General features: G+C 37.8%; 1 protein-coding gene across 2 annotated transcripts in view; it reads left to right on the forward strand.

Moving 5' to 3' along the window:
• Positions 1 to 27,136, forward strand: part of CD96 (CD96 molecule) — a 94,929-nt gene that overhangs the window by 48,876 nt on the left and 18,917 nt on the right. For both annotated transcript variants that reach the window (XM_090262383.1, XM_090262453.1), the window contains exon 8: positions 8,653 to 8,745. In XM_090262383.1, the coding sequence (XP_090118509.1) occupies positions 8,653 to 8,745 (93 nt within the window). The remainder of the gene's footprint in view (positions 1 to 8,652; positions 8,746 to 27,136) is intronic.

Below are 27,136 nucleotides of genomic sequence, written 5' to 3' on the forward strand. Positions count from 1 at the left end.
AGGAAAATCTTGAAGGACTTCAAGAAGTATATTGACAGCAACATACTCATAGTAGGGGACTTTAGCACCCCATTGTCAACAATGGATAGCTCTTCCAAGCAAAGAATCAACAAGGATATCGTGGCATTGAACAAAACTCTAGTCCAAATGGACTTAATTGATATATACAGAACATTTCACCTCAAAGAAGCAAAATACATATTCTTTACAATGCACATGGAACATTTTCAAAGATAGACCACACAGTAAGTCACAAAACAAGCCTCAACAAATTCAAGAAAATTGAAATTATATCAAGCATCTACTCAGATTACAATGGCTTGAAACTAGAAACCAACTTCAAAGAAAAAAAAACTCAAAAATATTCAAATACATGTAACTGATTGACATGCTGTTAAGTAATGAATGGGTTAACAATGAGATCAAGGAATACATCAAAAAGTTTCTGGAAACAAATGAAAATGAACACACAACAACCCAAAACCTATGGGACACAATGAAGGCAGTCCTGAGAGGGAAGTTCTTAGCAGTACAGGTCTACCTAAAAAGGTAGAAAAATCTCAAATAAGCAATCTAACGTTACATATACAAGAACTAGAGGAACAACAACAAACAAAGCCCAGAGCAGATAGAAGAAAGGAAATAATCAAGATCAGAGCAGAATTAACTGAATAGGTACTAAAAGAGCAATTCAAAGAATCAATTAATCTAGGAGCTGGTTCGACAAGCCTTTAACCAGATCCACCAAAATAAAAAGAAAAAGGACTCAAATAAATAAAATCAGAAACTAAAAAGGAGAAATCATAACCAATACCACAGAAACACAGAGGATTGTAAGAAATTACTGCAAACAACTGTATGCCAAGAAATATGACAACCTGAGCCAAATGGACAAATTTCTAGAAACATAATCTTCCAAAAATTAAGCAAGTAGAAGCAGAAAACCTGAATAGACTGATAACAACTAGTTAAATTGAAGCAATAATCAAAAAAACTCCCAGCCTGCAAAAGCCTGGGACTGCTTCACAGGTGAATTTTTCCAAACATTTAAAGAACTGACTGTTATCCTTCTCAAACTATTCCAAAAAAATTAATGAAAAGCAAAGGCTCCCAACTTCTTTCTATGAGGCCAGTAGCGTCCTAATTCCAAAACCAATTAAAGATACAACAAAGAAAGAAAAGTACAGTCAATTATCACAGATGAACACAGGGGCCAAATTCCTCAACAAAATATTGGCAAACCAGATCCAGCAATACATTAAAGAAATCATAAATCATGATCAAGTAAGATTCATCTCAGGGATTCAAGCATGGTATAATATTCACAAATCAATAAATATAATACACCACATAAACAAAATGAAAGATAAAAATCACATGATCATATCAATAGATGCTCAAAAAGCATTTCATAAAGTGGAACACCGATTCATGATAACTCTCAGCAAAGTGTGAGTAGAGGGAGCATACCTCAATATATCATAATAAAGGCCATATATGAGAAAACTACTGCCAACATCAAAATGGGCAAAATCTAAAAGCTTTCCCCCTATGATCAGGAACAAGACAAGGGTGTCCACTCTCACCACTTTTATTCAACATAGTATTGGAAGTTCTAGTCACGGATATCAGACAAGGAAAAAAAAAGTCATCCAAATTGGAAAGGAGGAAGTAAAACTGTCATTATTTAAAGATGACATGATAGTATATATAGAAAACCCTATATGCTCTACCAAAAAACTACTGGACCTAATAAATGAAGTTGGCAAAATAGCAGGGCATAAAGTCAGCATTCAGAAACTGAAGGTATTTTTGTACACCAACAATGAAGTATCAGAAACAGAAACTAGGGGGGGAAATCCCAATTACTACAACAACAAGAAAAATAAAACACCTAGGAATAAACTTAACCAAGGAAATAAAAGACCTATACTTGAAAAACTATAGAACAGTGAAGAAATTAAGGAAGATACAAATAAATGAAAGCATGTACCATATTCATGCATTGGAAGAATAAACATCATTAAAATGTCCATACTACCCAAAGTAATCTGCAGATTCAATGCAATCCCTATTACAATAGCAATGATGTATTTCACAGATCTAGAAAAAATATCTCAAAAATTTATATAGAACCAAAAATGACCCCAAATAGTCTCAGCGATCTTGGGAAAGAAAAACAAAGTAGGAGGGACCACAATACCTGATATCAAACTGTGCTACAAGGCCACTGTAATCAAAGCCATCTGGTACTGGCATAACATCAGACACATAGATCAATGGAAGAGAATAGAGAACCCAGAAATAAACCATGTCTCTGTCATCAATTAATATTTGACAAAGGGTGTAGTAGCATAAAATGTAGTAAAAAGAGCCTCTTCAATGAATGGTGCTGGGAGAACTACAATGGTACATGCAAAAAAATGAAACTAGACCAGCAACTTTCACCATACACCAGAATAAACTCAAAGTGGTTAAAATACTTAGACATAAGCTGTGACACCATAAAAGTCCTAGAGGAAAACATAAGCAGTAAGATTTCAGATATCCCATGCAGTAATATTTTCAGCAATATATCCTCTAGGGCAAGGGAAATAAAGAAAAGAATAAACCAATGGAACTACATCAAATTAAAAAGCTTCTGCACAGCTAAGGAAAATGTCATCAAAATGAAAAGGGAACCAACCATATGAGAAAAGATTTTTGCCAATGATACCCTGGAAAAGGATTTGATCTTCAAAATATATAAAGAACTCATACAACTCAACACCAAGATGACAAACAATCCAATTAAAAATGGGCAAAGGATCTAAACAGGCACTCCTCCAAGGAGGACATACAGAGGGCTCATAAGCGTATGAAAGGATGTTCAACATCACTAGTTATCAGAGAGATGCAAATTAAAACCACAATGAGATACCACCTCATACCAGTCATTAACATATCAACAAACAACAAGTGCTGGTGAGGATGTGGAGAAAAGGGAACCCTAGTGCACTGTTGGTGGGAATGCAGACTGGTGGAGCCACTGTGGAAAACAGTATGGAATTTCATCAAAAAAAACTAAAAATGGAACTGCCTTTTGATCCAGCAATTCCACTGCTGGGATTATACCCAAAGAAACCTGAAACACGAGTTCAAAATAACCTATGCACCTGTACGTTCATAGCAGCACTGTTTACAATAGCTAAGTGCTGGAAACAGCATAAGTGCCCATCAGTAAACAAGTGGATCAAAAAACTGAGGTACATTTACACAATGGAACACAGCAGGAAGAAAGAATCAACTCCTACCTTTGCGACAACATGGATGGAACTGGAAAGTATTATGCTAAGTGAAATAAGTCAGGTGGTGAAAGATAAATACTATATGATCCCACCTATAAGAAGAACCTACTGAACAAAACAAACAAGTGAGCAAAATAGAACCATAGACATGGAAATAAGGAACAGACTGACAGTGACCAGAGGGGAGGGGGGAGGAAGATAAGGTGGGAAAGAAGGGGAAGAGTCTAGTCAAGGAACAGGTATAAGGACCCAAGGACGTGGACAACAGGGTGGGGATTGACTATGGGAGTGAGAAGCAGGGTGGGTTGGGCAACAGAGAGCAACAGGGAAAATTAGGACAACTGTAGTAGAATAACAATAAAATATCTTTAATACCATGTAAACAATAAAACTGTGCTTGTGTTTTTGTTTAAAGACTTTATTTTTTTTAGAGCAATTTTAGGTTTACAGCAAAATTAAAAGAAAGGTGCAAAGATTTCCCTCATACCTTCCCCCCTACACAGATATACATGCATATTCTCCCTCATTATCAATATCACACACCAGAATAGTGCATTTGTTACTATTGAGAAACCTACATTGACACATCATAATTAACCAAAGTCCATAGCTTACCGTAGAGTTCATTCTTGGTGTTGTACATTTGATGGATTTGGACAAATGTATCCATCATTACAGTATCATACAGAATTGTTTCACTGCCCTAAAATTCCTCTGTGCTCTGCCTATTCATATCCCTTTTCTCCTATACTCAAACCCTGGCAAACACTGGTTGGTTGGTTTGTTTGTTTATTTTTACAATTTCAATAGATTTCCCTTTTCAGAATGTTATATTGGAATCATACAGTATTTATGTAGCCTTTTTAGATTAGCTTCTCTCATTTTAGTAATATGCATTTAGAGTTCTTCCATGTCTTTTCGTGGTTGATAGCTTAATTTTTGTTTTTAGCACTGAATATTATTCCATTGTACCCATGTACCACATTCACCTACTGAAGGACATCTTGGTTCCATCTGAGTTTATACATAGAGCTGCTGTAAACATAATGTGTAGATTTTTATGTGGGCATGAGTTTTAGACTACTTTAGTACATGCCAAAGAGCACAGTTGCTGGATTATATGGTATACGTTTAGTTTTGTAAGAAACCACCAAACTGTCTTCCAAAGTTAGCTGTGTCATTTTGCAGTCCCACCAGCAATGAATACGTTCCTGGTGCTCCACCTCTTCACCTGCATTTGGTGCTATCAGTGCTCTGGTTGTTCTGACAGGTGTGTTGTGGTATCTCCTTGTTGTTTTAATTTGCATTTCTCTGGTGATATGTGATGTAAAGCATCTTTTCATATGCTTCTTTAACATCTGTATATCTTCTTTGGTGCAGTGTCTCTTAAAGTTTTTGACCCACTTTTCAATCAGATAGTTTTTCTTATTGAGTTTTAAAGGTTCTTTGTATGTTTTGGATACCAGTCCTTTTTCAGATGTGTCTTAAGCAAATATTTTCCTCCTAATCTGTGGCTTGTCTTCTCCTTCTCTTAAACTATGTTTAGTTTTAAGATTATAAAATAATAAATATTTTCAGGGTAATAAGGAAAAGCACTGATTCTCATATCCAAAGCACACAATAATTTCAATATTACAGGATAGCCCTGGATCTAGTATAATTTTAGGAGCTGAGCAGATGGTTATTTTTAAATTTTTATAATGAGTTTTTATCCTTTATGATAAAATATGGAAGACAATAAATCTTGAAGAGTCCAGCTTTCCAAAATTATAGCTTATATTCTGGTCATAGTCTGACACATATCTTTGTGAATGATGTAGAAGAAGCAGTTGAGACTCCATAATGTCATCACTGTATCGTATTACCCTGTTTGTTATAGTAATTAAACACTTTCAGACGTGTGTCCTCTGCCTGTGTTACTACCACTGGATGAACACTGGAGTAAACTTCTGATGACCTGCCCAAGACTCATTGCCTTATCAAGCTATTATTGTTGACAGATATTAAGATGAAAATATAGAAAAAAATCTGTTGTTTCTGAGTGCTCAAGCAGAGAAATTCTGGAAATATTACAGAGCAGAAAATATATTTAGGGAGTGTAGAGCATTTTTTGCTGCCTTTTGTCCTCAAAGAAGAATAATGTCAGAAGCTTCTCCCTTCCCCACTTGCCTGCAGTCTCCCAGGAAGTTTAAATGCTCAATGATCCTTAATCTAGAAAACTCAGATATGGAAAGAAGTCAGGAAGGGGTTGATTGGTAGCTCATCAGACAGCTATTCGGGTATCAGGGCTTGCATATTCCTGTAATTCAACAGTTAATTTTTAAAAAATATCCTATCCTGCTTCCCTAGCTTATCAGAATGTCTAAAATTGTACTACTGCAGAGTTAGTTTTTTGACATAAAGTGTTTTGTTTTGTTGACGTGTAGGGGATGTTTGTTTTGTTTAGTTTTGTTTAGTTTTAATCTAAAAGTTGAGTATGAATACCCCCTGGGGTGGGTAATATCCTGGCTGTCATCAGCTTTGACAGAAATTTGTTTATTAAATGAATTTTCAATTGTCACTGTTAAGGTCAAGACCTTCAAATAAAAAGAGAGTTAAGGGTAAACAAGTTGTGTGAGTTTGTGTGTGAGTTTGCACATGTCTTTTGGAATGTGGAGAGAAAATTAGAAAGGGATATATCAATAATGGGGCAAAAAGATTGAATAATGAAGTGAGGTATACTAAACAAATACTTGGCTTGTGATGTCCCTCATACCTATGACTGATCCTGGGGATCCTGAGTGCATTAATGAAGGACTTTAATACAAATACAAATTACCCAAGGACCTTGTTAAAATGCAGGTTCTGATTCAGGAAGTCAAGGGGGGTGGAAGAGGACCTGAGAGTCTGCTTTTCTATTAAGTTCCTAAGAAAAGCCATGAGCCACATTTTGAAGCAAGAGCCTAGCGTGTCCTGGAGTTAATTTCTAGGTGGAGCAGCTAAGGGCTGATTCAAGCTCTGGGGAAGCCCTAAAATTGACCCCGCTCCCTTGTGGGACAGACATGTGGTCACTGCTTCCCACTACTGGTCCTGTGGGCCTCACAGGCCTGCTGCAGAGCAGACACACTCAGGAACTAATGGAGCTGCTGGAGGCCAGCAGCTCAGCCCCTGACAACAGGTAGTCAATGTAATGGTCTGAAAACTGGCTCGCATGTTTTTGTTAAACTTTGCATTTGAGTTTTGGAAAATAATTTTCTCCTCTGAGTTTTGTTTTGACCAAAGTGGAGTTTCTACTTTACAGGACAATCTGAAACCAGAAGAATATGTTTTGGCCTTAAGTTTCATGTTAAAGCTCTGTATCATTTTTGTCAGAGGGCAAAGAGTTCCTGAGAGACTGGGGATAGGTGGGGAAGGGAACGTCTCAGAGTGCTGTTACCGTGCAGTCTTTCAACATTATTACTCTTCTCTGGGAACAAAAGGCAGCAAAAACTGTTCTCCTCTCACTAAATCTTTTTTCTGCTCTGTGATATTCCCAGAATTTCTCTGCTTTAGCACTCAGAAGCAACACATTTTCATATATATATACAATGGATAAAGAAATGGGCATGACTATGTTCCAATAAAACTTTATTTATGAACATAGGCAATGAGTGGGATTTGACCTGTAGGTCATAGTTTGCCAATCTCTATTCTAAACAATTTACAGAGAAAAACACCTGTGCATTATTTTTCCATGTCCATGCTCCAACTGATTAAGGTTATTCCTTTGGAAGATGATGCTTATGATGCACCAGTAGTCAGTTCTGTACTTAAAACTGGTCTTCTTTCTTCCAGTGTTAAACAGGAATTTGTAGGCTCCTGATCATTATCCATTTGCATAAAATACAAAAATACAAAATGCATGAAATAATTCCTTCTTCTGGGCATAACCAATGAATAAAAAGGCCTTTGCTAGGGTAAAGTCTGAACACATCAGAAAGATCCTAGGTTTCTTTAAGTTTGAGGAAGGGCATCCAGAGGTCTGGGGAGGGAAAGTGTTAGAAACAGCGTGCACAAAGATCAAGAAGTCATGGAGAGCATATTGTGTTTGGGAAACTGGGTGGAACTATCAGCTGTTGGATGGACGATTTGATTTGAGAGAGATGTAAAAGATGATAGGCAGCAACAGGAAATGAATTTGGGGATGTACCAGGGGGCCAAATAATGATCAAATGTGTACATCATGCAAAGAGGTCCATCCTGTTTGGATGGCGTGGGAGAAAGAAGATGGTTATTCTGCCAGCCTATTCACATGCTCTCCATATAACTACCCTCCTCACCTTCTCAGAGATTAATAACAAGAAATCATTTGTATGATAGCAAGTCAGAGCCAGCTGTTAGTGTCATCTACAGCCAACAGCAAGGACAACATTACCAACAATGAGAATAAAATATGGATGAATCTAGGTTACAAGAAATTCCTTCCAACATGCTATCTGATATCAAGTGACATAACTAAATAATATACCATTTTCCCTTAAAGTAAATTACAGAATAGGACCAATAGTATAAGTAACTGACATCAGATATGTGACACTATACCCAATGCCATTTTATCTAGAAAATCACAAAATCCCCTAGCCTCAATATCATTTACCCATATTTAACCCACGTGTTCCTAAAATCAGTGGATCCTTTTGGTATTTATAGATTGCTTTATATTGCTAATAGGAATATTTTACAGTAAAATAGTGGAGGTTTAAAATAATTTACATGGATATATAATAAGTCGAGTAACATATTTCAGCCTCTCTTTCATTCCTAACCTCCCTTCCATACACATAGAGAAAAGTATAGCCAACTAAAAATTTTATGACAAAAATAGACATTTTAGAAAGAGTATAATAATACCATCAATTTTAGGTTCATTGGTGTTACATCCAGTCTCATAGATGTATCATTGTTTCTACTCTTGCTAATAAAACAATTTTTGTGGGGTTATAGATCTGTAAACTTTGTGATTACTTTTTAAATACTTCAAAATATTAGGTGATATATTTGTTGTATCAAGTCTTGGTTAAATGTTACTTTCTCCAGAGAGCTTTTCTTGACCTCCCAATCTTGACTGGTGGTCCTCCTTCGCATTTCCATGGCCCCCTGTACTTTCACTATCACTGCACTCAACACAGTGCTGGCTGCCCACCTATTATCTAGGCTGTAGGCTCTGTAAAGATGGCCCATGTCTTTGTCATTCACCATGACATCCCACTGCCTTGCCTATTAAAAGGCCCTCAATAATGATATGTTAAATGAGAAAAGCAAAGCTTTTGGGGGGAGATTAAGTCAATACTTTATCTTTCTATTACAATACTTATATTCATTATAAATGTCTGCTTCATCCTTTCAGGCTCAGTAAACCCTCCAACAGATCCTGTGCTCAGTGTTACAGACTCTACCCTTGACACCCAATCTTCTCCAGCCAACAGCATATCTCCTACAAGTAAGAATGTTTTCATACTGTTTTAATTTCCATGAGTTATTAATCCTTTAATGAATCATATTGATAAAGAAAAAAATTCAAAAATGTTGTATCATTCATAACCTCTTCTAACTTCTGACATTTTAAATGAACATATTAAGCACTATTCTCATGGTTTCCAAGAGTTAGCACAACTTCCAAAGTCCTCACTTGAAGTTCTGGCAAAATTAGGGTCAATAAATATTCAGTGAGAAATTAAATTGTGTATTTATTATTAAGAGGTTAATAAATTGACAGTCTTCCTCCACAGCTGTGTTCTCAGTGGGGTGTTTAAGGAGTTGGTTGTAAATGGAGATCCTCTGGACCAGAGGTAGGTAGATAGTTTTAAATTTAAGTTTTTTCTGCTTCACATTAATTTTGAGCAAGTTGACTTGTGAGGAATATGAATTCAGCCTCCCAATGGCAGTATTAATAATGAAGGTCAGGCTGGATCAGTGTTTCTATGGCAAAGGGATAACATTGACTTTCAGAAGTTGGCATTGATGCAAACAAGTCATTAATTTTCATGTTCACGGCCTTTGTGTCTAACAAAGAGCCATGGTGACTTTCTCTAATACATACTCACAAAAAGTATATTCTTTGCAGAGTAGAAGTAAAGTTTTCATTCTTATTGAATTAAAACTATTAATTTTAGGTCAAAATGAGAACAAATGGGATAAAACAAAAGCGGTCATTAGGGATGAACAATTCCTTTACCTGTGTCTGGTATATAGCCTGCAGTCACTCTCACAGGTTGATAGCTCTCAGAAATAAAGTGTGGCAGAGTGAGAAATGCCTCTAAATCTCCCATTGGAAATTTTACATTCACCTGATTTTTCCTAGTTCTTAAGATTTTGTCATTTTCTTCTTTTAGCTTTTTTTTCTTTCACTTCTAATTCATCATTCAGCAATAAACTATAGTAGATTATAATAATCTTCATTTAACAAATATTAGCATATTCAAAATAAAACCTTAAATGTCTGTAATACTCTATGGATTATTTATCTATTACTTCATAACAAATCACCCCAAAACTTAGCAACTTATAAAATATATATTGTCTCAAATAGCTTCTAAGGGTCAGAAATCTAAGGGCAGCTAAGCTGGATGGTATGGCTCAGGTTCCCTAATGAGGTTGTAGTCAAGCTGTTAGCTGGAGCTTCCATTGTGAAGGCTTGATAGGGTCTGAGGGTTCTGCCTTTAAGCTGGAGCATGTTGGCAGGAGGCCCTAGTTCCTCACCACATGGGCCTTTCCATGGGGCTGCTCACATCATGGCAGCTGGCTTCCCCTAGTCAAAGTAATTCAAGAATTAGGGTGACAGAGATAAAAGCTACATTGCCTTTTATGATACAGGCTCCAAAACTGCAAACCATTACTTTTGCTTTATTCTGTCTGTTGTTCGAAGCAAATCACTAAGTCCAGCTCATACTTAACAAGACGAGAATTAGACTCCACTTCTTGAAGGGGAGCAATCAAAGAATTTGTGAACAAATTAAAACCATCACATTCAGTCACTTAGAAAATATTGGCACATAAAATGCAATGTGGTTTGACCTTCTTTATTATGACAGGTAAACAGAACAAGCATTATCATTCCCATTTTCCAGATGGAAACACTGAGATGCTGAGAGCGTAAATGTTCACATGCCTAGTAAGTGGCCAAGTTAGTATTCACACCAAAGTCTTCTGATGCTAAATCTAGTTCTCACCACATTAGATACCATGTTTTCCCTGACTGATCTAAACACTTCATAAAAAGAGAGCACATATTTGTTTTGCATCCGAGCACATGCCTAGCACGGAATAGGCCAGTAAAAAATATTAGTTGAATAAATGAGTGAATAGAAGAATTAATGAGAATAATGTTCCTTCACTGTATAGATATCATTTAACATACTCTATGGTGTAATGATAATTTGTTCCTGCCTTCACAAAGGTTGCAGAGTACTTGAAGAGAGATGACATGCACACATGAAAATGATAATTCAAAATCATAAGGTGAAAGGTGTTGAATCTCATAGAATTAAAATGCAAAGGGAGCCCTTGCTGATGTGGCTCAGCTGATTGTCTTCTACACCAAAAAGTTGGGGGTTCAATTCCCAATCAGGGTTTGATCCCTGGTTGGGACACATATATAGGGCAACTGATTGATAGTTCTCTCTCAGTTCTCTCTCAGCTCTCTCTCTCTCTCTCTCTCTCTCTCTCTCTCTCTCTCTCTCTGTCTCTCTCTCTCTCTGTCTGTCTCTCTCTCTTTCTCTCTCCCTCTCCCTCTCTTTCTCCCTTCCTCTCTCAAAAACATTTCCTAAATGCACAAGGAGAGGTACAGACCAACGAGTCTTAGGCTTTGAGCAAAAAAGAGTCTCTATGAGTTTATGGACTCAAATGTTACCTAGAAAAGATTAAGTAAACTGATTCTTGAAGTGTGTGTTATATTTATTTGACTCAGTTGAAAGCTCAATAAACATTCTAAACAAAGAGAATAAACTGAGCAGTTTTTCATTGGCAAAGATGTTTATGAGAATTTGATAAAATATTACGGGCTAAGCATGGGTCAGAGGAGTGGCACTGTGTAGCAAGGAAGCAGAGATGAACATTGGAAAATGCAAAATAAAGAGAACTTTAAGCCTCAGCCTAAGGATTTAAAATGTTTTCCCTTAAAAAATGGGTCAGGGACCCCATTAAACATTTTTTAAAAAGGAAATTATATAATTAATTTATTGCTTATTTATTGGGCACTTAGTATGTACCAGATACTCTCCTAGGTTCTGGAAATACAACGGTGAACAAAACAGAAAAAAAATTATATCACTATGACACTTACATTCTTCCAATTAAAAGCAGAAATTAATTTCTTCTAACTTAGTTTTCTGTGGGGTTATTGGCATAGAGCAACATATTTTCATCAGATCAAGCACCATTCTTATTTCTGTGAAGAAATTCAAGGAAAGAAAAAGGACAGTATTACCCTTAAGGACTCTATAATTTATTAGAGCTCTAATATTAGGGTAGGAAAGAGAACACAAATAAATATATTTGTTAGAAAACAGAAAAATACTACCTGACCTGCTGTCATACTATGGTAATGGAGTTGGGAAATTTCTGAAGAATCAAAAGACCTCCTTAAGATAAGGTCCCACCCATCAGGTTGGACCTCAGGACTGTTTTAGATCAGTGGTTCTCACTGAGGTCATTTTACCCCCCAACTTCCGAGAGACATTTGGTAGTGTAGGCGACATATTTTTAAAATCTCACACAAGGATATGTTTATTGATTTTAGACAGAGAGGAAGGGGGAGAGAAGGGGTGGGGAGAGAGAGAGAGAGAAAGAAAGAAATATCAGTAAGAGAAAGATCAATTGGTTGCCTCCCTCATGTACCCTGACTGGGGATCGAACCCACAGGCAGTCTAGGTATGTGCCCTGACCAGGAATCAAATTCACAACCTTTTGGTGTATGAAATGATGCTCCGACCAACTGAACCACTCCGTCAAGGCTATGGGGACATTTTGATTGCCACAATGGGAAGTTGGGAGGGTGCTACTAACTTCTAATATGCTAAATATTATGCAACATAGGACAGGACAGCCTCTACAGCAAAGAATTACCTGGTCCAAAAAGTCAATAGTGCTGAGATTGAGAAACCCTGTTTTAAATCAGGCTCTGATTTAAGAGTAGCTATTTTTTGCCTTACAAAATTTCAACCTCTGTCAAGATAATAACAATAAATTATGTTTGGAACAATTCTCAGTCTGATTTTTATGTAAAAAAAAAAAGTGTTCAATCAATGGCTGAGTATATCTAAGTAAAAATTATATTCTTAGAATAATCACTGAATTACAACTGAAAAGTCCAAATTTTGTCTTGGCAAGCTGGAGCATGATGATGACTGGCTACCTCAGATGCTGGTAGGATTTCCCCTTGTGTGTTCTTTTAAGAAAGGAAGCAAGCAAGATGGAACATGTCATGGAAGCCAGCTTCAAAAGTTGATGGCTTTACTTCAAATTCTAAGATGTAATGAACTACATAATTCAGTCATATTTATTAAGCTGCATATTTTGCTGCAAACATCCAATTCGTATTTTTTCCTCAGTAAAAGGATTTTTTTAAAATAAATATTGACAAAAATGGAAACAATATTCTTTAACTAGAGGAGATTTTGTAACTCATAACAAACTCCTTAAGTTACCCAGGGAAACCCAGTTCAATTCAACCTGAACTAATTGGTGTTTGCTGAGTCCCAGCTTCATTTTCTGTCCTTGGAAAAGACATGAGGCTGACAAGCTAAGTGGTGAACCCACATAGAAAAAGCCCACATGGAACAATCAGAGACACCTGACCGATCCAGAGGGGGACAGGACTGGCATAACCCGGGGGTTTCTCCTGCCCAGAGGAGCTCCCTATGCCTTCTACAAGTTATTTATTCAACAACATCATGCCGGGAATGTTTGAGGTGCTGGGATATGGTGATAAACCAGACAGGCAGGGCTCATGCACACAGAGCTTATGTTCTAGCAGGATCCACTTGCCTAGCCTCCCATTTTACTGTCTACCAGGCCACAGACCCTCCTGTCTTTATGGCTCTGCACAACCCTTGGACCTGATGACAGTGATTTTAATATTAAGGCCTCCTTAAAAACTTAACTTTCCCCCACAGTTTGAATATTTCCTGGACACCTTGAGTAACCATTGGCAGGCTCCCCAGGTGAACACACCTGATCCTTGGTGAGTAGGGGCTCAGACACTGAAGGGTACAGACTAAAAGAAACAGTTGCCCAGGGAATGCAACAAAACTACTAATTTATGAGCAAGCATGTCAGAAAGGGGTGGGGGATTAAACTGGAAACTATGTCATTGGATAAGATTGGTCAAATACAAATAATAGGGGAAGCAGACAAGATCACTTGTAGGTATAAATATTGGGTTCTAAAGCTAAGAGGGGGTTCTCAGAGGGAGTCTTCAGGCAGTGAGAAAACTCTGGTGATGTTTTTGTGACAGCAACTTCTGACACCTTCCCTGGTCATGTCATGTCTGCCTTAAAGTGTCCAGATGCCTCCTTGGCTGTCTGATAGTTTCCACCATTGTTACATGTATCTCCAGGCACCAAAAAGTAAGAAAAATCAGTGAATGCTGATGGTGAGGGGAATGGAGTCATGGAAGTCTGCACAGGGGCATCTGGAATTAAATACAGCTCCAAATGGAAGAAAGATGAGAGACAAATATTCAGACAATAGTTTTGGTCAAAAACAAAATAAAATGAATGCAGGACATAAGAAGATCAGCAGGATGAGTGCTGGCAGAGCTTGTCAGGGACGTGGCTGTAAGGTCACTGGGGTGAGGTGGAGCTAGGTGAGGGTGAACTTAAGTTAGTGAACTATAGACTTGGGCTGTGATCTGACCACCACCAAACAGCCACTGGGGCTTTTTGAGTATGTAAATCATGTGAGTAAAATAGAAGCTATGTGTAAGGTGAGTCGTAGCAGCAAAACACGGAGCAAGAAGATCAGATGATGTAGATTTTAAGTGATTTAAAGTGGTGATGGTCTGAATTAAGATGAGGATATAGAGAAATGGAGTGTACTGTAACAGGAGACTCAGCGGAGTTGTCTGCCTAAATGTGGGGGACAAATAAAAGGTTTTTAGAAGACTATCATACAAAGGCCTTCCAGTTTTTTTTCCTAGTAATTACCTAAAGTGTTTTACCAACTTCCATGATTTTATTAATAGTACCAAGCAATAATATGAACAGTATTTGTTCATATTTGAGTGTCTCTAATATGTTACCTCATTTAATTCTTCCCAACAACACTATAGGTACTATTATTATCCCCATTTTACAGATGAAGATACTGAGGCACAGAGGTTAAACAACTTACCCAAAGTCATATAGAAAGTGGAAGAGCCAGGATGGAACCCAGACAGTCAGACTTCAGAGACTGAGTCCTATTGCCTCAGAGAGCACCTGATGGGTGCTCAGTAAATACGTGCAGACACTGACTAAATCCCTTCTAGTGTGAAGCTGGTACACCTGCTAGGAGAAGGCTGACGTGACAGCTGTGCCCCTTTACCTTTAGTCCTTTTCTTCTCTGGACCAGCATTTCCTGTGACATGCAGCCTCTGGGAGTGAGGCTCACTTCCTCAGCGGGAAATAAATCAGAGAAAACGACCCTCATCTTTTTGTTACTCCTTCTCCTCCCAACATTATTATAATTCTTATTGCCTAGAGATATGTGCAGAATCCATACAAAACTCCAGTGCTGTCCCATGAATTCTAGGGAATACTGGTCATTACACCCTTCTCACCACATTGCAGCTGGGACACATGTTACAGGTTGTTAAAGGATTTCTTTTTTGTTGTTGTTTGTTTTGTTCATATCTGCCACTGATAGCTAGGGGTAGCCTTCTTGATAACTGGTTTACTCTGGATATATGTTTATCCAGTTTTCCCCCTTGGAGTAGGATGCCTCTGGAAAAATTTATCCGACAACCTATCTTTCAGTTCATTTCCTGATTATTGAGCATTTACAAATGCAGCACATGTGTGATGAGCTCCGTCCTCCTTACTATTGTCTTCCCTCCATAGACTCTTTCAAACCCCTTCCTAGACCAGTAATCCAGCAATGGACATGGTCTTTAGTCATCCAGAAGCACATGTTTCCCCAAACAATCTGCCTCCAACATGAAAGCAGGGCCTTCCTTCCTTGGGCAGAGATTAGGATTGCACACCATGTGTCTCCTTCATGCTGGTCTGAAGGTCAGTATCCACCTCCTCCTGACGTCAGTGGTTGATGAGGCTGACTCAGGTGTGTTTGGATGTAGTAGTTGATAGCCTGTACTCTTTTTAAGTACAATTCTCCAGTGAATGTTAGCATAGCCTTAAAGGCTCTTTGTGCTACAGGTGAAGTAATTGATGGAGGTGCTGTAATTGATAGAATACAATTACACCTCCGTTGAGGAGACTGTGTGATTATGCCAATAGATGCTATGTTGATGGAGTGGAAGGCCAAGTAAAAATATTATTATTTGAGAAGGTAATTCTCATGTCCAATTTTACACAGGAGAAATGTAAAGTCTTGGATAATTTAGTTTGACTAATCAGATCACTCAAACAGTAATAGCCTAAATTTATAAATAACTTTGCCTTTACAAAGTTAAATAATAAACTGGTCTGTGCAAGTTAGCAAAAACTAATTTTTTCCCAGCAATTCTTGACCAAATGAGGTCTATTAAATATTAAATAGTTTCCTCCTAGTCTCTAAAAGAAATTTCAGGCAGACTGCTTTGCTTTCTTTTTTTTTTTTTTTTCTTCTTGGTGATTTTCACGTAATAAATTTTGTCTGGTCCCTTTCAGTAACAAGACCAGATCCCTGTTAATAATTAAAGAGTCTTTTCAAATATAATGTCAAAACTCGCAGAAGCTAATTTGGTCCAGAACTTCTGCCCCTCCTTGCTCCCCACCCCCACCCCCCGGGGCTGTGTCAGCTGCAGAAGCCTGGGCATGTGGTTGTGTGCTTTATATCTGTGGGGGCTGGGGAGAGATGTGGGAGATGTCTTCGTGATTTCCTGGCTTCTTCCTCTCCTCCACTCCTAGATAGTGGCTTGAACCTATTTTGGAGATCAAAAAGCAGAGAAAAAAAGGAGAGGTAGGTGGGGAAAGACTTTCCTTGTCATGCTGTCCATAATATAATTTAGGTGCTTTCTGGATGGCGAAAATAAAAATTGTCATCTTGACCTCATGTGGCACTTTGGCACATTTCTCAGAAATCTGATTGGCTTGTGGCTGCTATTTCTTAGGTGTAGGTTAGACCTCTCCTCCAGTTGTCTGCTTCTTCCGTTCCTGCAGCCCCTGAGCTTCTGGAGGCCTATCCCATTTGGGGGCCTCTTTATTTTTCTTGGGTATTCTTCCTGAGTGAGAATTCTTTGCATGGCCTTTAGTTTACTTTGGGAAAATAGGCGCTTTGGCCACTTATTTAGGAAATATGCTTCTTTCCCTCAGTATGATCATATTCATCTTCACTAGGCCCATTTAGCACTGTTTGCCAAGAATGGTCTCCCAACATATTTTCTTCAACCTGAGTCAGGTATCAGCCCCCTTTTTCCCAACCTCCAGGGCACATGGGCCAGGAACTCTGGGAAGAACAGTGTTGGAAGCATCACACTTCCTAAGTTCTCACTGTACTACCAAGCTATAGTAATCAAAATAGTGTGGTGCTGTTATTAAAACAGACACATAGACCAATGGAGGGAATAGAGAGGCCAGGAATAAACCCTAGCATATATTGTCAACTAATTTTCAACAATGGTGCCAAGAGTACACAATGGGAAAGGATAGTTTCTTCAATAAATGGTGCTTGGAAAACTGGATATTCTCATGCAAAAAAAATGAAATTGCACCCTTATCTTATACCTTACACACACATACACACACACACACACATACACACACACCCCTCAAAATAGATTAAAGACTTAAACATAGACCTGAAACGATAAAACTCCTAGAAGAAAGCATGGAGGAAAAGTTCCTTGACATTTGCCTAGGCAATGATTTTTTAGATATGACACCAAAGGCTCAGGCAACAAAAGGAAAAATAAAAAAAGCATACTATGTCAACCTAAAAACAAAAACAAAAAAACTTCACAGTAAAGAAAACAATAAACAAGAAGTAAGGCAACCTATGGATTGGGAGAGAACATTTGCAAGTCATATATCTGACAATGGACTAATATCCAAAAGGTATAAGAAACTCATGGAACTCAATAGCAAAAGAAGAAATAATGTGGGCAAACAACATGAACAGACATTTTTCCAAAGAAGACATACAAATAGCCAACAGGAATATAGAAAGGTGCTCGACATCACTAATCATCAGGGAAATGCAAATCAAAACCACAGTGAGATATTGCCTCATACCTGTTGGAGTAGCTATTATTAAAATATAGAATATAACAAGTGTTGATGGGGATGTGGAAAAGAGCATCATTTTACAGTGTTGGTGGGAAGGTAAATTTGTGCAGCCACTATGGAAAACAGTGTGAAAAACATAATAGAAAACAGTTTTTGAGGTTTCTCAAAAAACTAAATATAAAACTACTAAAGATTCAGCAATATATCTTCTGGGTATATACACAAAGGAAATATCAGTCATCTCTAAGAGATATCCATGTTCTGATGTTCATTGCAGCGTTATTCACAATAGCCAAGATATGAACACAATCTGTTTCCACTGATGGACAAAGTAAGATATATATACACACACAGATATATAATATATAGAAACATTATATAGAAACATATATGTAATTAGAATATTACTCATTCTTTAAAAAGGAGATTCTACCATTTGCAACAATATTGATGAACCTGGAGTACATTATGCTAAATGAAATAAGCCAGACACAGAAAGAAAAAAGTGCATGATCTCATTCATATATGGAATCTAAAAATATGTCGAATGCATGGAAACACAGTAGAATGGTAGTTACCAGGGATGGGGAGGTGTTGGTCAAAGTGTACAAAGTTGGTGTAACATAGGATTAACAAGCATAGAGACCTAATGTATGCATATTAACTATAGTTAATAATACTGCTTTAAATATTGGAAATTCTCTAAGAAAGTAGATTTTAGGAGCTGTCATCACACACACATACACACAAATGATAACTATATAAGGAGAGAGGATACGTTAACTAACATACAGTAATCATTTCATTTGTGTATATGTACTTCAGATTGTCATGTTGTATACCTAAATATATATAATTTTATTTAAAAATTAAAAAATTAGTAAATAAAATAAATTTAGTAAAAATGAAGCAAACATGATGAGGTGATGGTTTACCCATTGAGATGTCCACAGAAAGCTGAGGTTCTTGGCAACAATATGATGGATTGGCAAATAGTAAGCAGAGTTCTTAAAGCATGGCTAAAAGTGAGGTTGTTTGAAGGAAATGGGGAAGACAAGAGAAAGAAGAAAAGGAAGAGTTAGTATAGGTAGTTCCTTCCTCAATGGGTAACTAAAATCAGCAGAAGAGACAAGACATGCAAACCACCTAATATAGTCCCTGGTTTATAGTAAGTGTCAAATGTTGCATTTTATTATTGGTCCCCTTAAGTAACTTCTGGAACCCAAGGTAGGAAATTAGAGTGGTTGATTAACTAACCAGTCTGTCTTTGTCTAAGTTATACATGTGTTTTAATAAAAACAAATAATCCAGTCCTAGAATTATGTATCTGTTTCTACTTGAGATGAGATGGACTCCGCTGTAAATAAAACCTACCAGGATCCTGGTCACATGAGAGGAGAAGGAAAGTGGGTGGTGAAGAGGGGTAGATATCTACAAAGTTAGCTTGAAAAGCCACATGTTATATCCAATTAATATCTTATAACCCCACTATGCTACTTCACCCTCACTCACTTCACTCAAATTGGCCTCCGTATTGTTCCTCCAGCATGCTAAGGTTGCTCCCACCTCAGGGTCTTTTTACTTATTCCCTCTGACTGGAAAATTCTTTGCCCCAAAGTCCACATGGCCCATACTTCATCTTCTAATTATTGTTCAAATGTCATGTTCTTGATCTGAGTTTCCAAGACAATTTTATTTAAATTGAAGCTCCCTCTATCTCACTTATTTTCCCCTTTCTATAGCATCTTTTTAATATCCTCTATAATTTACTTGTCTGGTTTGTCCCCAGAATGAAGTAAAACCCAAGAGGAGAGAGGGGTTTGTGTGTGTGTGTGTGTGTCTGATTTATCAACTGAAGCATTTCTATCACTTAGAATAGTGATTATATCTGATTAGAACTACATTTTTAAAAAAAGTTTTAAGTATATTTTATTATGTTGTTACAGCAGTTCCAATTATTTTTCCTTTTGCTCCCCTCCCCAAGTATTCCCCATCCCTCCAGCAATCCCTGCCCCCTTAGTTCATGTCCATGGGTCGTGCATATAAGTTTTTTTGTTTCAACCTTTCCTATATTATTCTTAACTTCCCCTTGTCTATTTTGTACCAATGAATTATGCTTCTGAATCCCTGCACCATTTCCCCATTCTCCCCCTTTCTCCTCCCAGCTGATAACCCTCCAAATGATTCCCATACCTATGATTCTGCTCCTATTATGGTTTGCTTAGTTGGATTTTGTTTTTAATTTTTAGACTCAGGTGTTGATAGTTGTAAGTTCGTTGTCATTTTAATGTTCATAATTTTGACCTTCTTTTCTTAAGTAAGTCCTTTTGACATTTTATATAATGGCTTGGTGATGATGAACTTCTTTAGCTTTACCTTGTCTGGAAAGCACTTTATCTGCCTTTCCATTCTAAATGATAGCTTTGCTGGATAGAGTAATCTTGGTTGTAGGTCCTTGCTTTTCATCATATTGAATACTTCTTGCCAATTCCATCTTGCCTGCAAAGTTTCTTTTGAGAAATCAGCTGAGAGTCTTATAGGCACCCCTTTGTAGGTAACTCTCTGCTTTTCTCTTGCCGCTTTTAAAATTCTCTCTTTCTCTTTAACCTTTGGCATTTTAATTATGATGTGTCTTGGTGTGGTCTTTTTTGGGTCTAGCTTGTTTGGGACTCTCTGTGCTTCCTGGACTTGTATGTCTCTTTCCTTTGCCAAATTTGGGAAATCTTCCTTTATTATTTTTCATATAAGTTTTCAGTCTCTTGCTCTTTATCTTCTCCTTCTGGCACCCCTATGATTCGGATGTTGGTATATTTAAAGTTCTCCCAGAGGTTCCTAAGCCTCTCCTCATTTTTTTCAATTCTTGTTTCCTCATTCTGTACCGGTTGACTGTTTTTTTGCTTCCTTATGTTCCAAATCATTGATTTGAACCCCTGTTTCCTTCCCTTTACCATTGGTTTTGTGTGAATTTTTCTTCATTTCATTTAGTATAGCCTTCACTTCTTTCCTTATGCATTTGTCATACTTAAGCATATCTGTCAAACCTATGAGAATTTTTATCACCAGTCTTCTGAACTCTATGTCTGTTAGGTTGGCTATCTCTTTGTCACTTAGTTCTCCTCTGGAACCTTGATCCGTTCTCTCTTTGGGGCCATACTTCTCAGTCTCCTCAACTTGACAGACTCTTGTGTTTGTTTGCCTCTGTGTCTTAGGTAGAGCTGTCACATCCGTCACATTGTAAGGGGCAGAGCCTTAGATATTCATCAGTACTAGAGGCCTGTTTTACCATGTTGTGGTGCTGTATATGTGGGAGGGGTCTGAGAGGGAACATTGCTGCTTGCTCAGCACTCACCCCTTTTCCAGTCACTTCTCCCATTTCCATATGGGACTGGCACCTCTCTAATTGTTGCCCTGGCCATCATTCCCAGAGTAGGTGAGTCTGCAGATGTCCTAGGACTGTGGGGGCCCTTTAAACAAGCAGACTCTGCTGAAGTAGCAGCAGTTCCTGCCTCCACCCCAACCACCACTAGTTTGCACAGTCAGAAGCAATGATGTTTTATTTTCCCTGGTGCTGGAACCGTGAGCTGTACTGTCTGGTGTGGGGTGCTGGGAGCACTCCCCAGGTGTCCCTCCCTACTCTTTAAAATGTGTGACTGTGCTTTCTGCTGGCCTGCTGCTGCTGTCACTACACAGCGTCCTCTCCACCCCAGCTCCGCCCATCCTACCTGTCTGAATGAGTATTTCTTCTTTATATCTTTGTTTGTTGGATTTCCATGCAGCTTGCTTTTCTGCAACTTCTGGTTCTCTCTAGTTTTGAGGTAGTTGTATTCCTTCTTAGCTGTGGAGGGAGATGCAACGTGACTATCTTGTCCTCCATCTTGGCTGAAAATATCTATAAGTACATATTAATAACTCAGTAACTTTGGAGGGAAGGCTGAAGGATATTTTTAATGTATGAAGGAGGAAGATATTAACAAAGGAAACTTTGCTGGCAAGGAGAGGAAGCCCCCTCCCCACCAAAAGCACCTGCTTAGAACTTGAAGGTTGAGTAATCTTATGATAGGAAGCTGAGAGGTGACGGTGGAAGAGGCAGAGACAGAGGCTATAAAAGGCCTTTAATTATGGGTGATTGTGTGCTAGGGACCATGACTGGGCTCTTCCATTGCTAAGCCCTGGGTCTGATGATGCATGCTATAGCAAAGCTTAGCAAAGCTAACAATACTCTATAGGGCTACCAGAGTAAGATGAATATAATCTTTGGTGTCGAACAGGCTTGGGTTTAATTCTTGTCTCTGCCACCTACTGGCTCTGTAAGTTGGGGCAAGTCATTGTGCCTCTCTGATACTGCTTTCTTATCTTTAAAAAAAAAAAACAGGAATAATATTATCTAATTAATATAGTTATTATGAACATCAAATGTGAAAATGCATAAAAAGCAATTACAAAGCAAAGACCCATATGAGAAGGCATGCCATATCCAAAGAAGAGCCTGGTAAACAAAATTTATCTCGAGTAAATTGACCTTTACTTTATATTTTGTTATTCCATTAAGGAGGAAACCAATAACTAAATCAATATTTCTTTTATTTTTATTACCATTTATTCTTTATCCTCCACTTACCTTATATCATACTTGCTACCTGTCTCTTTTATTTGGCACATAGTAGTCCATAATGAATGATCTTTAAAATTTAAATTGTTTGAAAAGTATTTTAAAATTTTCCCCCAATTAACCCATCATGTATTTTCTTGCCTTTCCCTTCTTCAGCAGTGAAAGGAACAGTCACTGGAAAGTTGGCAGAAGTCAGGGTTAAGAGATTTGGTTCTGTTTCATGATGTCCTGAGGAGCCAATTAGAATTAGCTCCTATAGAACATGCTTCTGTCTTCTTTATTCAACTCAGAACTGACTAGAAATGTCTTTTGACTTAATTAGATTTCCAGTGATAATATAGAGTTAATTTTTAATTTGAGTAAGAATATTTTTAAAGAGTAAAACCAGAAATGGACTATGAAGGTTTTAAGCCTTCTCCTCTAACCTCATAGTAGTTTATGAAGTAATATAAACAAGATATTTGCACAAAGTGTTTTCTTCTAAACTCCTTTCCTGGAAACAACTTATTATACTGTATCTCTGGACACTGGTAAGATTTGATGATAATAAACATTCAAACTGAAGAAGAAATAACCAGCAAACAAAGCAAACAACTCTATCACTGGGTTTAGCACATTAGTTATGTACACAGTAAGTTATAATATAGAACCAACTATTGAATAGAAGAGGCTTTGCTGCATTGTCAAGAATAAGCTTACCCTTGATACTGTGATCAATATGAATTTATTTTTACCTATTTCAGTATTTACTGTTGGTCTCTTTATCATAATTCCATACCTGATGGTTTTCTTTTGATTAGAATATTTAAGTAGGTAATTTTTTCAACAAAAATATCTCTTCTCACCTCTTGTTTATATGAGAATGTTATTGTATTGCCTTTACACATAAATGATTCTTTGTATAAATTGATTAACATTTTAAGTTTATATAAAATTTTAAGTTTTTAACTCACCACTATTTTCTTCCATTATATCTTCATATTTTGCTTCTGAAACTCTTCTTCAGTTGCAATTTGTGAAATATCATGTCTATGTTCTCCATCTTCCATGATTATCTCTTATATATTAATCAATGTGAGTCTTTTAAAGACTTGGCTAGAAGAAATACAAATAACAATTTTTTTTAAATGCTCTACTTGTTGTCAAAAGACAGACAGATATATCCTCTTATAGTTACAGAAGCTCCTGGTCAGGGTCTAGGAAGGGACTACTATTTTAAAAAACCACCACCACAACAACATTAACCTCGAGGAATAAGCAGTGTTCTGCCACCAGGGTGCTATAGTTAGATCACTATCCTACTGAGGCTATAGGTGTGCACTGAGACATATAATGCCCCATAGCTTCACACACATGTCAGGTTAACACTCAGAACAAACACTGCTTGAGGACTTGTAAAGCCAGCCAGGAATGGACAGGTACCTCATGTTGCTATTACTAAACTATGCATGTGAGAACACTCTCAGGGCCTTTGACTTGCTGTGTTCTCTGCCTAAAAACTCTGACCACCTCCCTCTCCTGCCCCAGTTTTTCTGCTACTTCCTCAGTAGAGCTTTTCTGGGATTCAGATTTGGCCTTTTCTCTTTCACATGTTTTCATATTTGAATTGATTTATTGATTCCCTGGTTGATGTATATATCCTCCATGAACTTAAACTCCAGAGAAGCTGATCATTTTACCCTCAGTGTGAAGCACAATGCTTGAAAGATATAGTCTCCTGAATGCTAGGTCAATAAATGAAGAATGTATGCAGTGATTAGCAAGAGGTAACAATGTGGACATTGTTAGAGGTCAGCTCATATAAGGCTTATGGCTTTCACCTTAAACCATGGTGTAAAACCAAGGGGAGTAGGTGGGATTTAATTTATATAGGGAACTGGATAGTTCTCTAAATGGCTTTAGTGCTGCCTTCTACATGATGAACAAGGTCCTGTAGTAAAGGGATCACTCTTTCAATAGCCTGTGCAACCTGGTTCAGACTCTCAGGACAAGACCCAAACGAAATTCAACTGGAGACCAACAAGACTGAAATGACCTTTGGCTTTCTCGGGATAGTGATGGGGTATCAGTGACTCTTTTGTTCCCAGAAGCTTATTGGCACTATTCAGCCCTCAACAAACTCCATAGGCCTGCTTGTGAGAGGAAGCATAGAACAGCGCTAATATCAAGCAGGCAAGAGAGACAGGAACATGAAGGTCACAGCAGCATGCATGCCTTCCCCTCCCACATTGTCAGCGAACAACATGCGCTGCATGGAATCGAATGAATTCCCCTTCTTTTGTGGTAAACCCGCAGTAAGCAAGGATTTTAGTTACATTATTTTCTGGCTTCCAGAAAAGAACATTTAATTAGTCATTTTAATACAAATGAAATCTCAGACAGATTATCATACTTCATCAGGGTCTAGTGATACAGCCAGAATTAAATCATATGGAACTAATCAGTGCCACCCTGTGTGGGCAATCAGACTTGCGAGGAAAAATGTCTGTGACTTTAATAAGAGGTATTTTAAAAGGTATCTGGCAATTGCTTAGTAGTCTGAGATTTCTAGGTAACAGTAGTATAGCTTACAAATAAACACAATGTTCTCTGATGATTATTTCCTGGTTCTATTTCTTTGTCATTGTTATCACCATTGGTACTGCATCACGACTGTTAAAGCAGTTCCTTTCTGTTTTCTCTTACAAAGTCACTCAGTGAATTCTGTGGAGGTCAGTTCTCAAAGGTAAGAGATAGGGTGGAAGAGAACGAGAAATGAATGAATGAATGAATGAATGATGCTGGTCCATGCAAGGGGAGATAAGAGACTGCAGACAGTCAGTGAAAGCTTAACATGAGGAGTAGGGTTCCAGAGTAAAGGGATAATTTTCTTCATCCTTCTGAAAATTGTTTAAAACATGAATAGTCTTCTTTGTCCCCTTTCCTCTCCTCTTCTCTTTCATTCTTTCTTCCTCTATCAATTAGTAGGAGTACATCATATCTCCTAGTAATTCACAGTATCTAATGATTATTTATGACTAGTCATTGTTTTCTTCCATGCATTTTTTACCTTGCCTTGTTCCACAAAGGATATGAGATAACTTAAAAACATACATAACAACATAAAATTTTTACAAATAGGTAACTGGAGAAATTGCTACAGAGGGACAAAGATAAAGCCATCTCAATGAGAGAAATAAAATTCAAACTGACTGTGAGACACAGGTTCATAAAATTACAACCAACCAGTTACCAATAGAGAAGCATAGCTGCTTTTGATACAGAGACTACCTGGGCCCTCCTCTTTGATGAATGGTGGCAGACAGTGAGATAGAAGTTACAGTTACTACACAAGAGTCTGAGCTACCAGTGGCTCAGTGAAGTGAAAGATAAGATGTAGGTGACCCTGCCAATAGAAATTACTTCCCCATCATAAAGCTAATGCCCCAGAAAGCTGCCACTTTCTTCGCCCCTGCCAATTACCCTTTTCTGGTGCTGCCTTTTAGAGTATAGTTCTTGACTTGGGTCAGTCTGGGGAAGGACGGATTAATTACCTTGAATCAGCCTCCTGGAAAGACCAAGGGAAGCAGGACAATTGTAAAACTCATCAGGAGATTCAAGTCTCCAGTTGGTAGGATATACTTATATTTTCAACACCTGAACTAAACTGTAGATGCCCTATTTTATAGCTTCTAAAATCATTTTTTAACACTTCATGCCATGCACTCTTCTAAGAACTTGATAGGAATGCTTCAATTTTTGCAGTCACCCTACTAAAAAAGTACTATTTTACAAGTGAGGAATTGGAAAAAGAGAGAAAAATCAATAGACTTTCCCAAGACCTGTGCATCTAACTTAGAAGTAAGCCAGAATTCAACCCAGGGAGTCTTGCTCTGGAATTCAAGCTTTTAATTGGTAATCTACAATGTTTTTGCAAGTCTTCAAGTGCTTTGCAAATCTGTTTCCGGGACTCTGTATACAGGTTGATGGGTCTAATGCAATGGCTTTCTAGCAGTCAAGTGCTACATGTAAATCTGTCTTCTTGGCAGTGTTTAACACCACTGACCCAGCAACTGACATACAGTATTCACTGACAAGTATTTGCTAAACTGTACTGACTTGCCCCACTTCTGGAATCCTTAGACACCTTGGCGTCTCTAATGCCATATACTTCCTTCCTGCCTTTCTGGCTCCTCCTTTTCAATCTTCTCTTTTCTGCCAGTCCATTATATGAAAGAATTCTTCATGGTTTCTTCTTGGGCCCACTTTTCTCCCTGGACCCACCCTCCCTGGTACTCACAGCTACTCCAATTATTATTTACATGTTGGTGTCTCACAAATATCTATGATATTTGCATCCGAGTTTCATGGCTAAGATTCAAACTCACATGGTAAACCCTCTGCTGGAATTCAGTGACTCACATGTACTCAAAATGATTCTGTCCAAAACTTAATTCATCTTCGTGACTCTGGCCACTTCTAAAACTCCTTCTCTGCCTACTTTTCTTAATCAATAACAGCATGACCCAAATAGCCACTCGAGATAGAAATCTAGAAGTTATTTTGACTTCTCTCTCTCTTCTTTATTTTCCTACACCCAATCATTAACCAAGCCCTGTTGTGTCCACATTTTAAACCTGTCCACGTCTCTTCATCCCTATAGCCTTCACTATATAGTTCAGGCCACCACTGGCTTGCATTTAGGTTAGAGGACCTTGGAAGTTCCCATTGAATGTCACTTCTTCAATGTGGCCTTTCACATGTAGCTCCTTCTTACTTCTCCACCTGCCTCTCTCTTTACTGTGTACAAAGTGCTTCCAACATTTTTAATTGACTTCAGTTTTCTCCTACCTTTTCTGTTCATACTGTTTGGAACAATC

Source organism: Furipterus horrens, unplaced genomic scaffold, assembly GCF_987537825.1.
Source record: "Furipterus horrens unplaced genomic scaffold, mFurHor1.1.pri manual_scaffold_1, whole genome shotgun sequence".
Classification (NCBI taxonomy): domain Eukaryota; kingdom Metazoa; phylum Chordata; class Mammalia; order Chiroptera; family Furipteridae; genus Furipterus; species Furipterus horrens.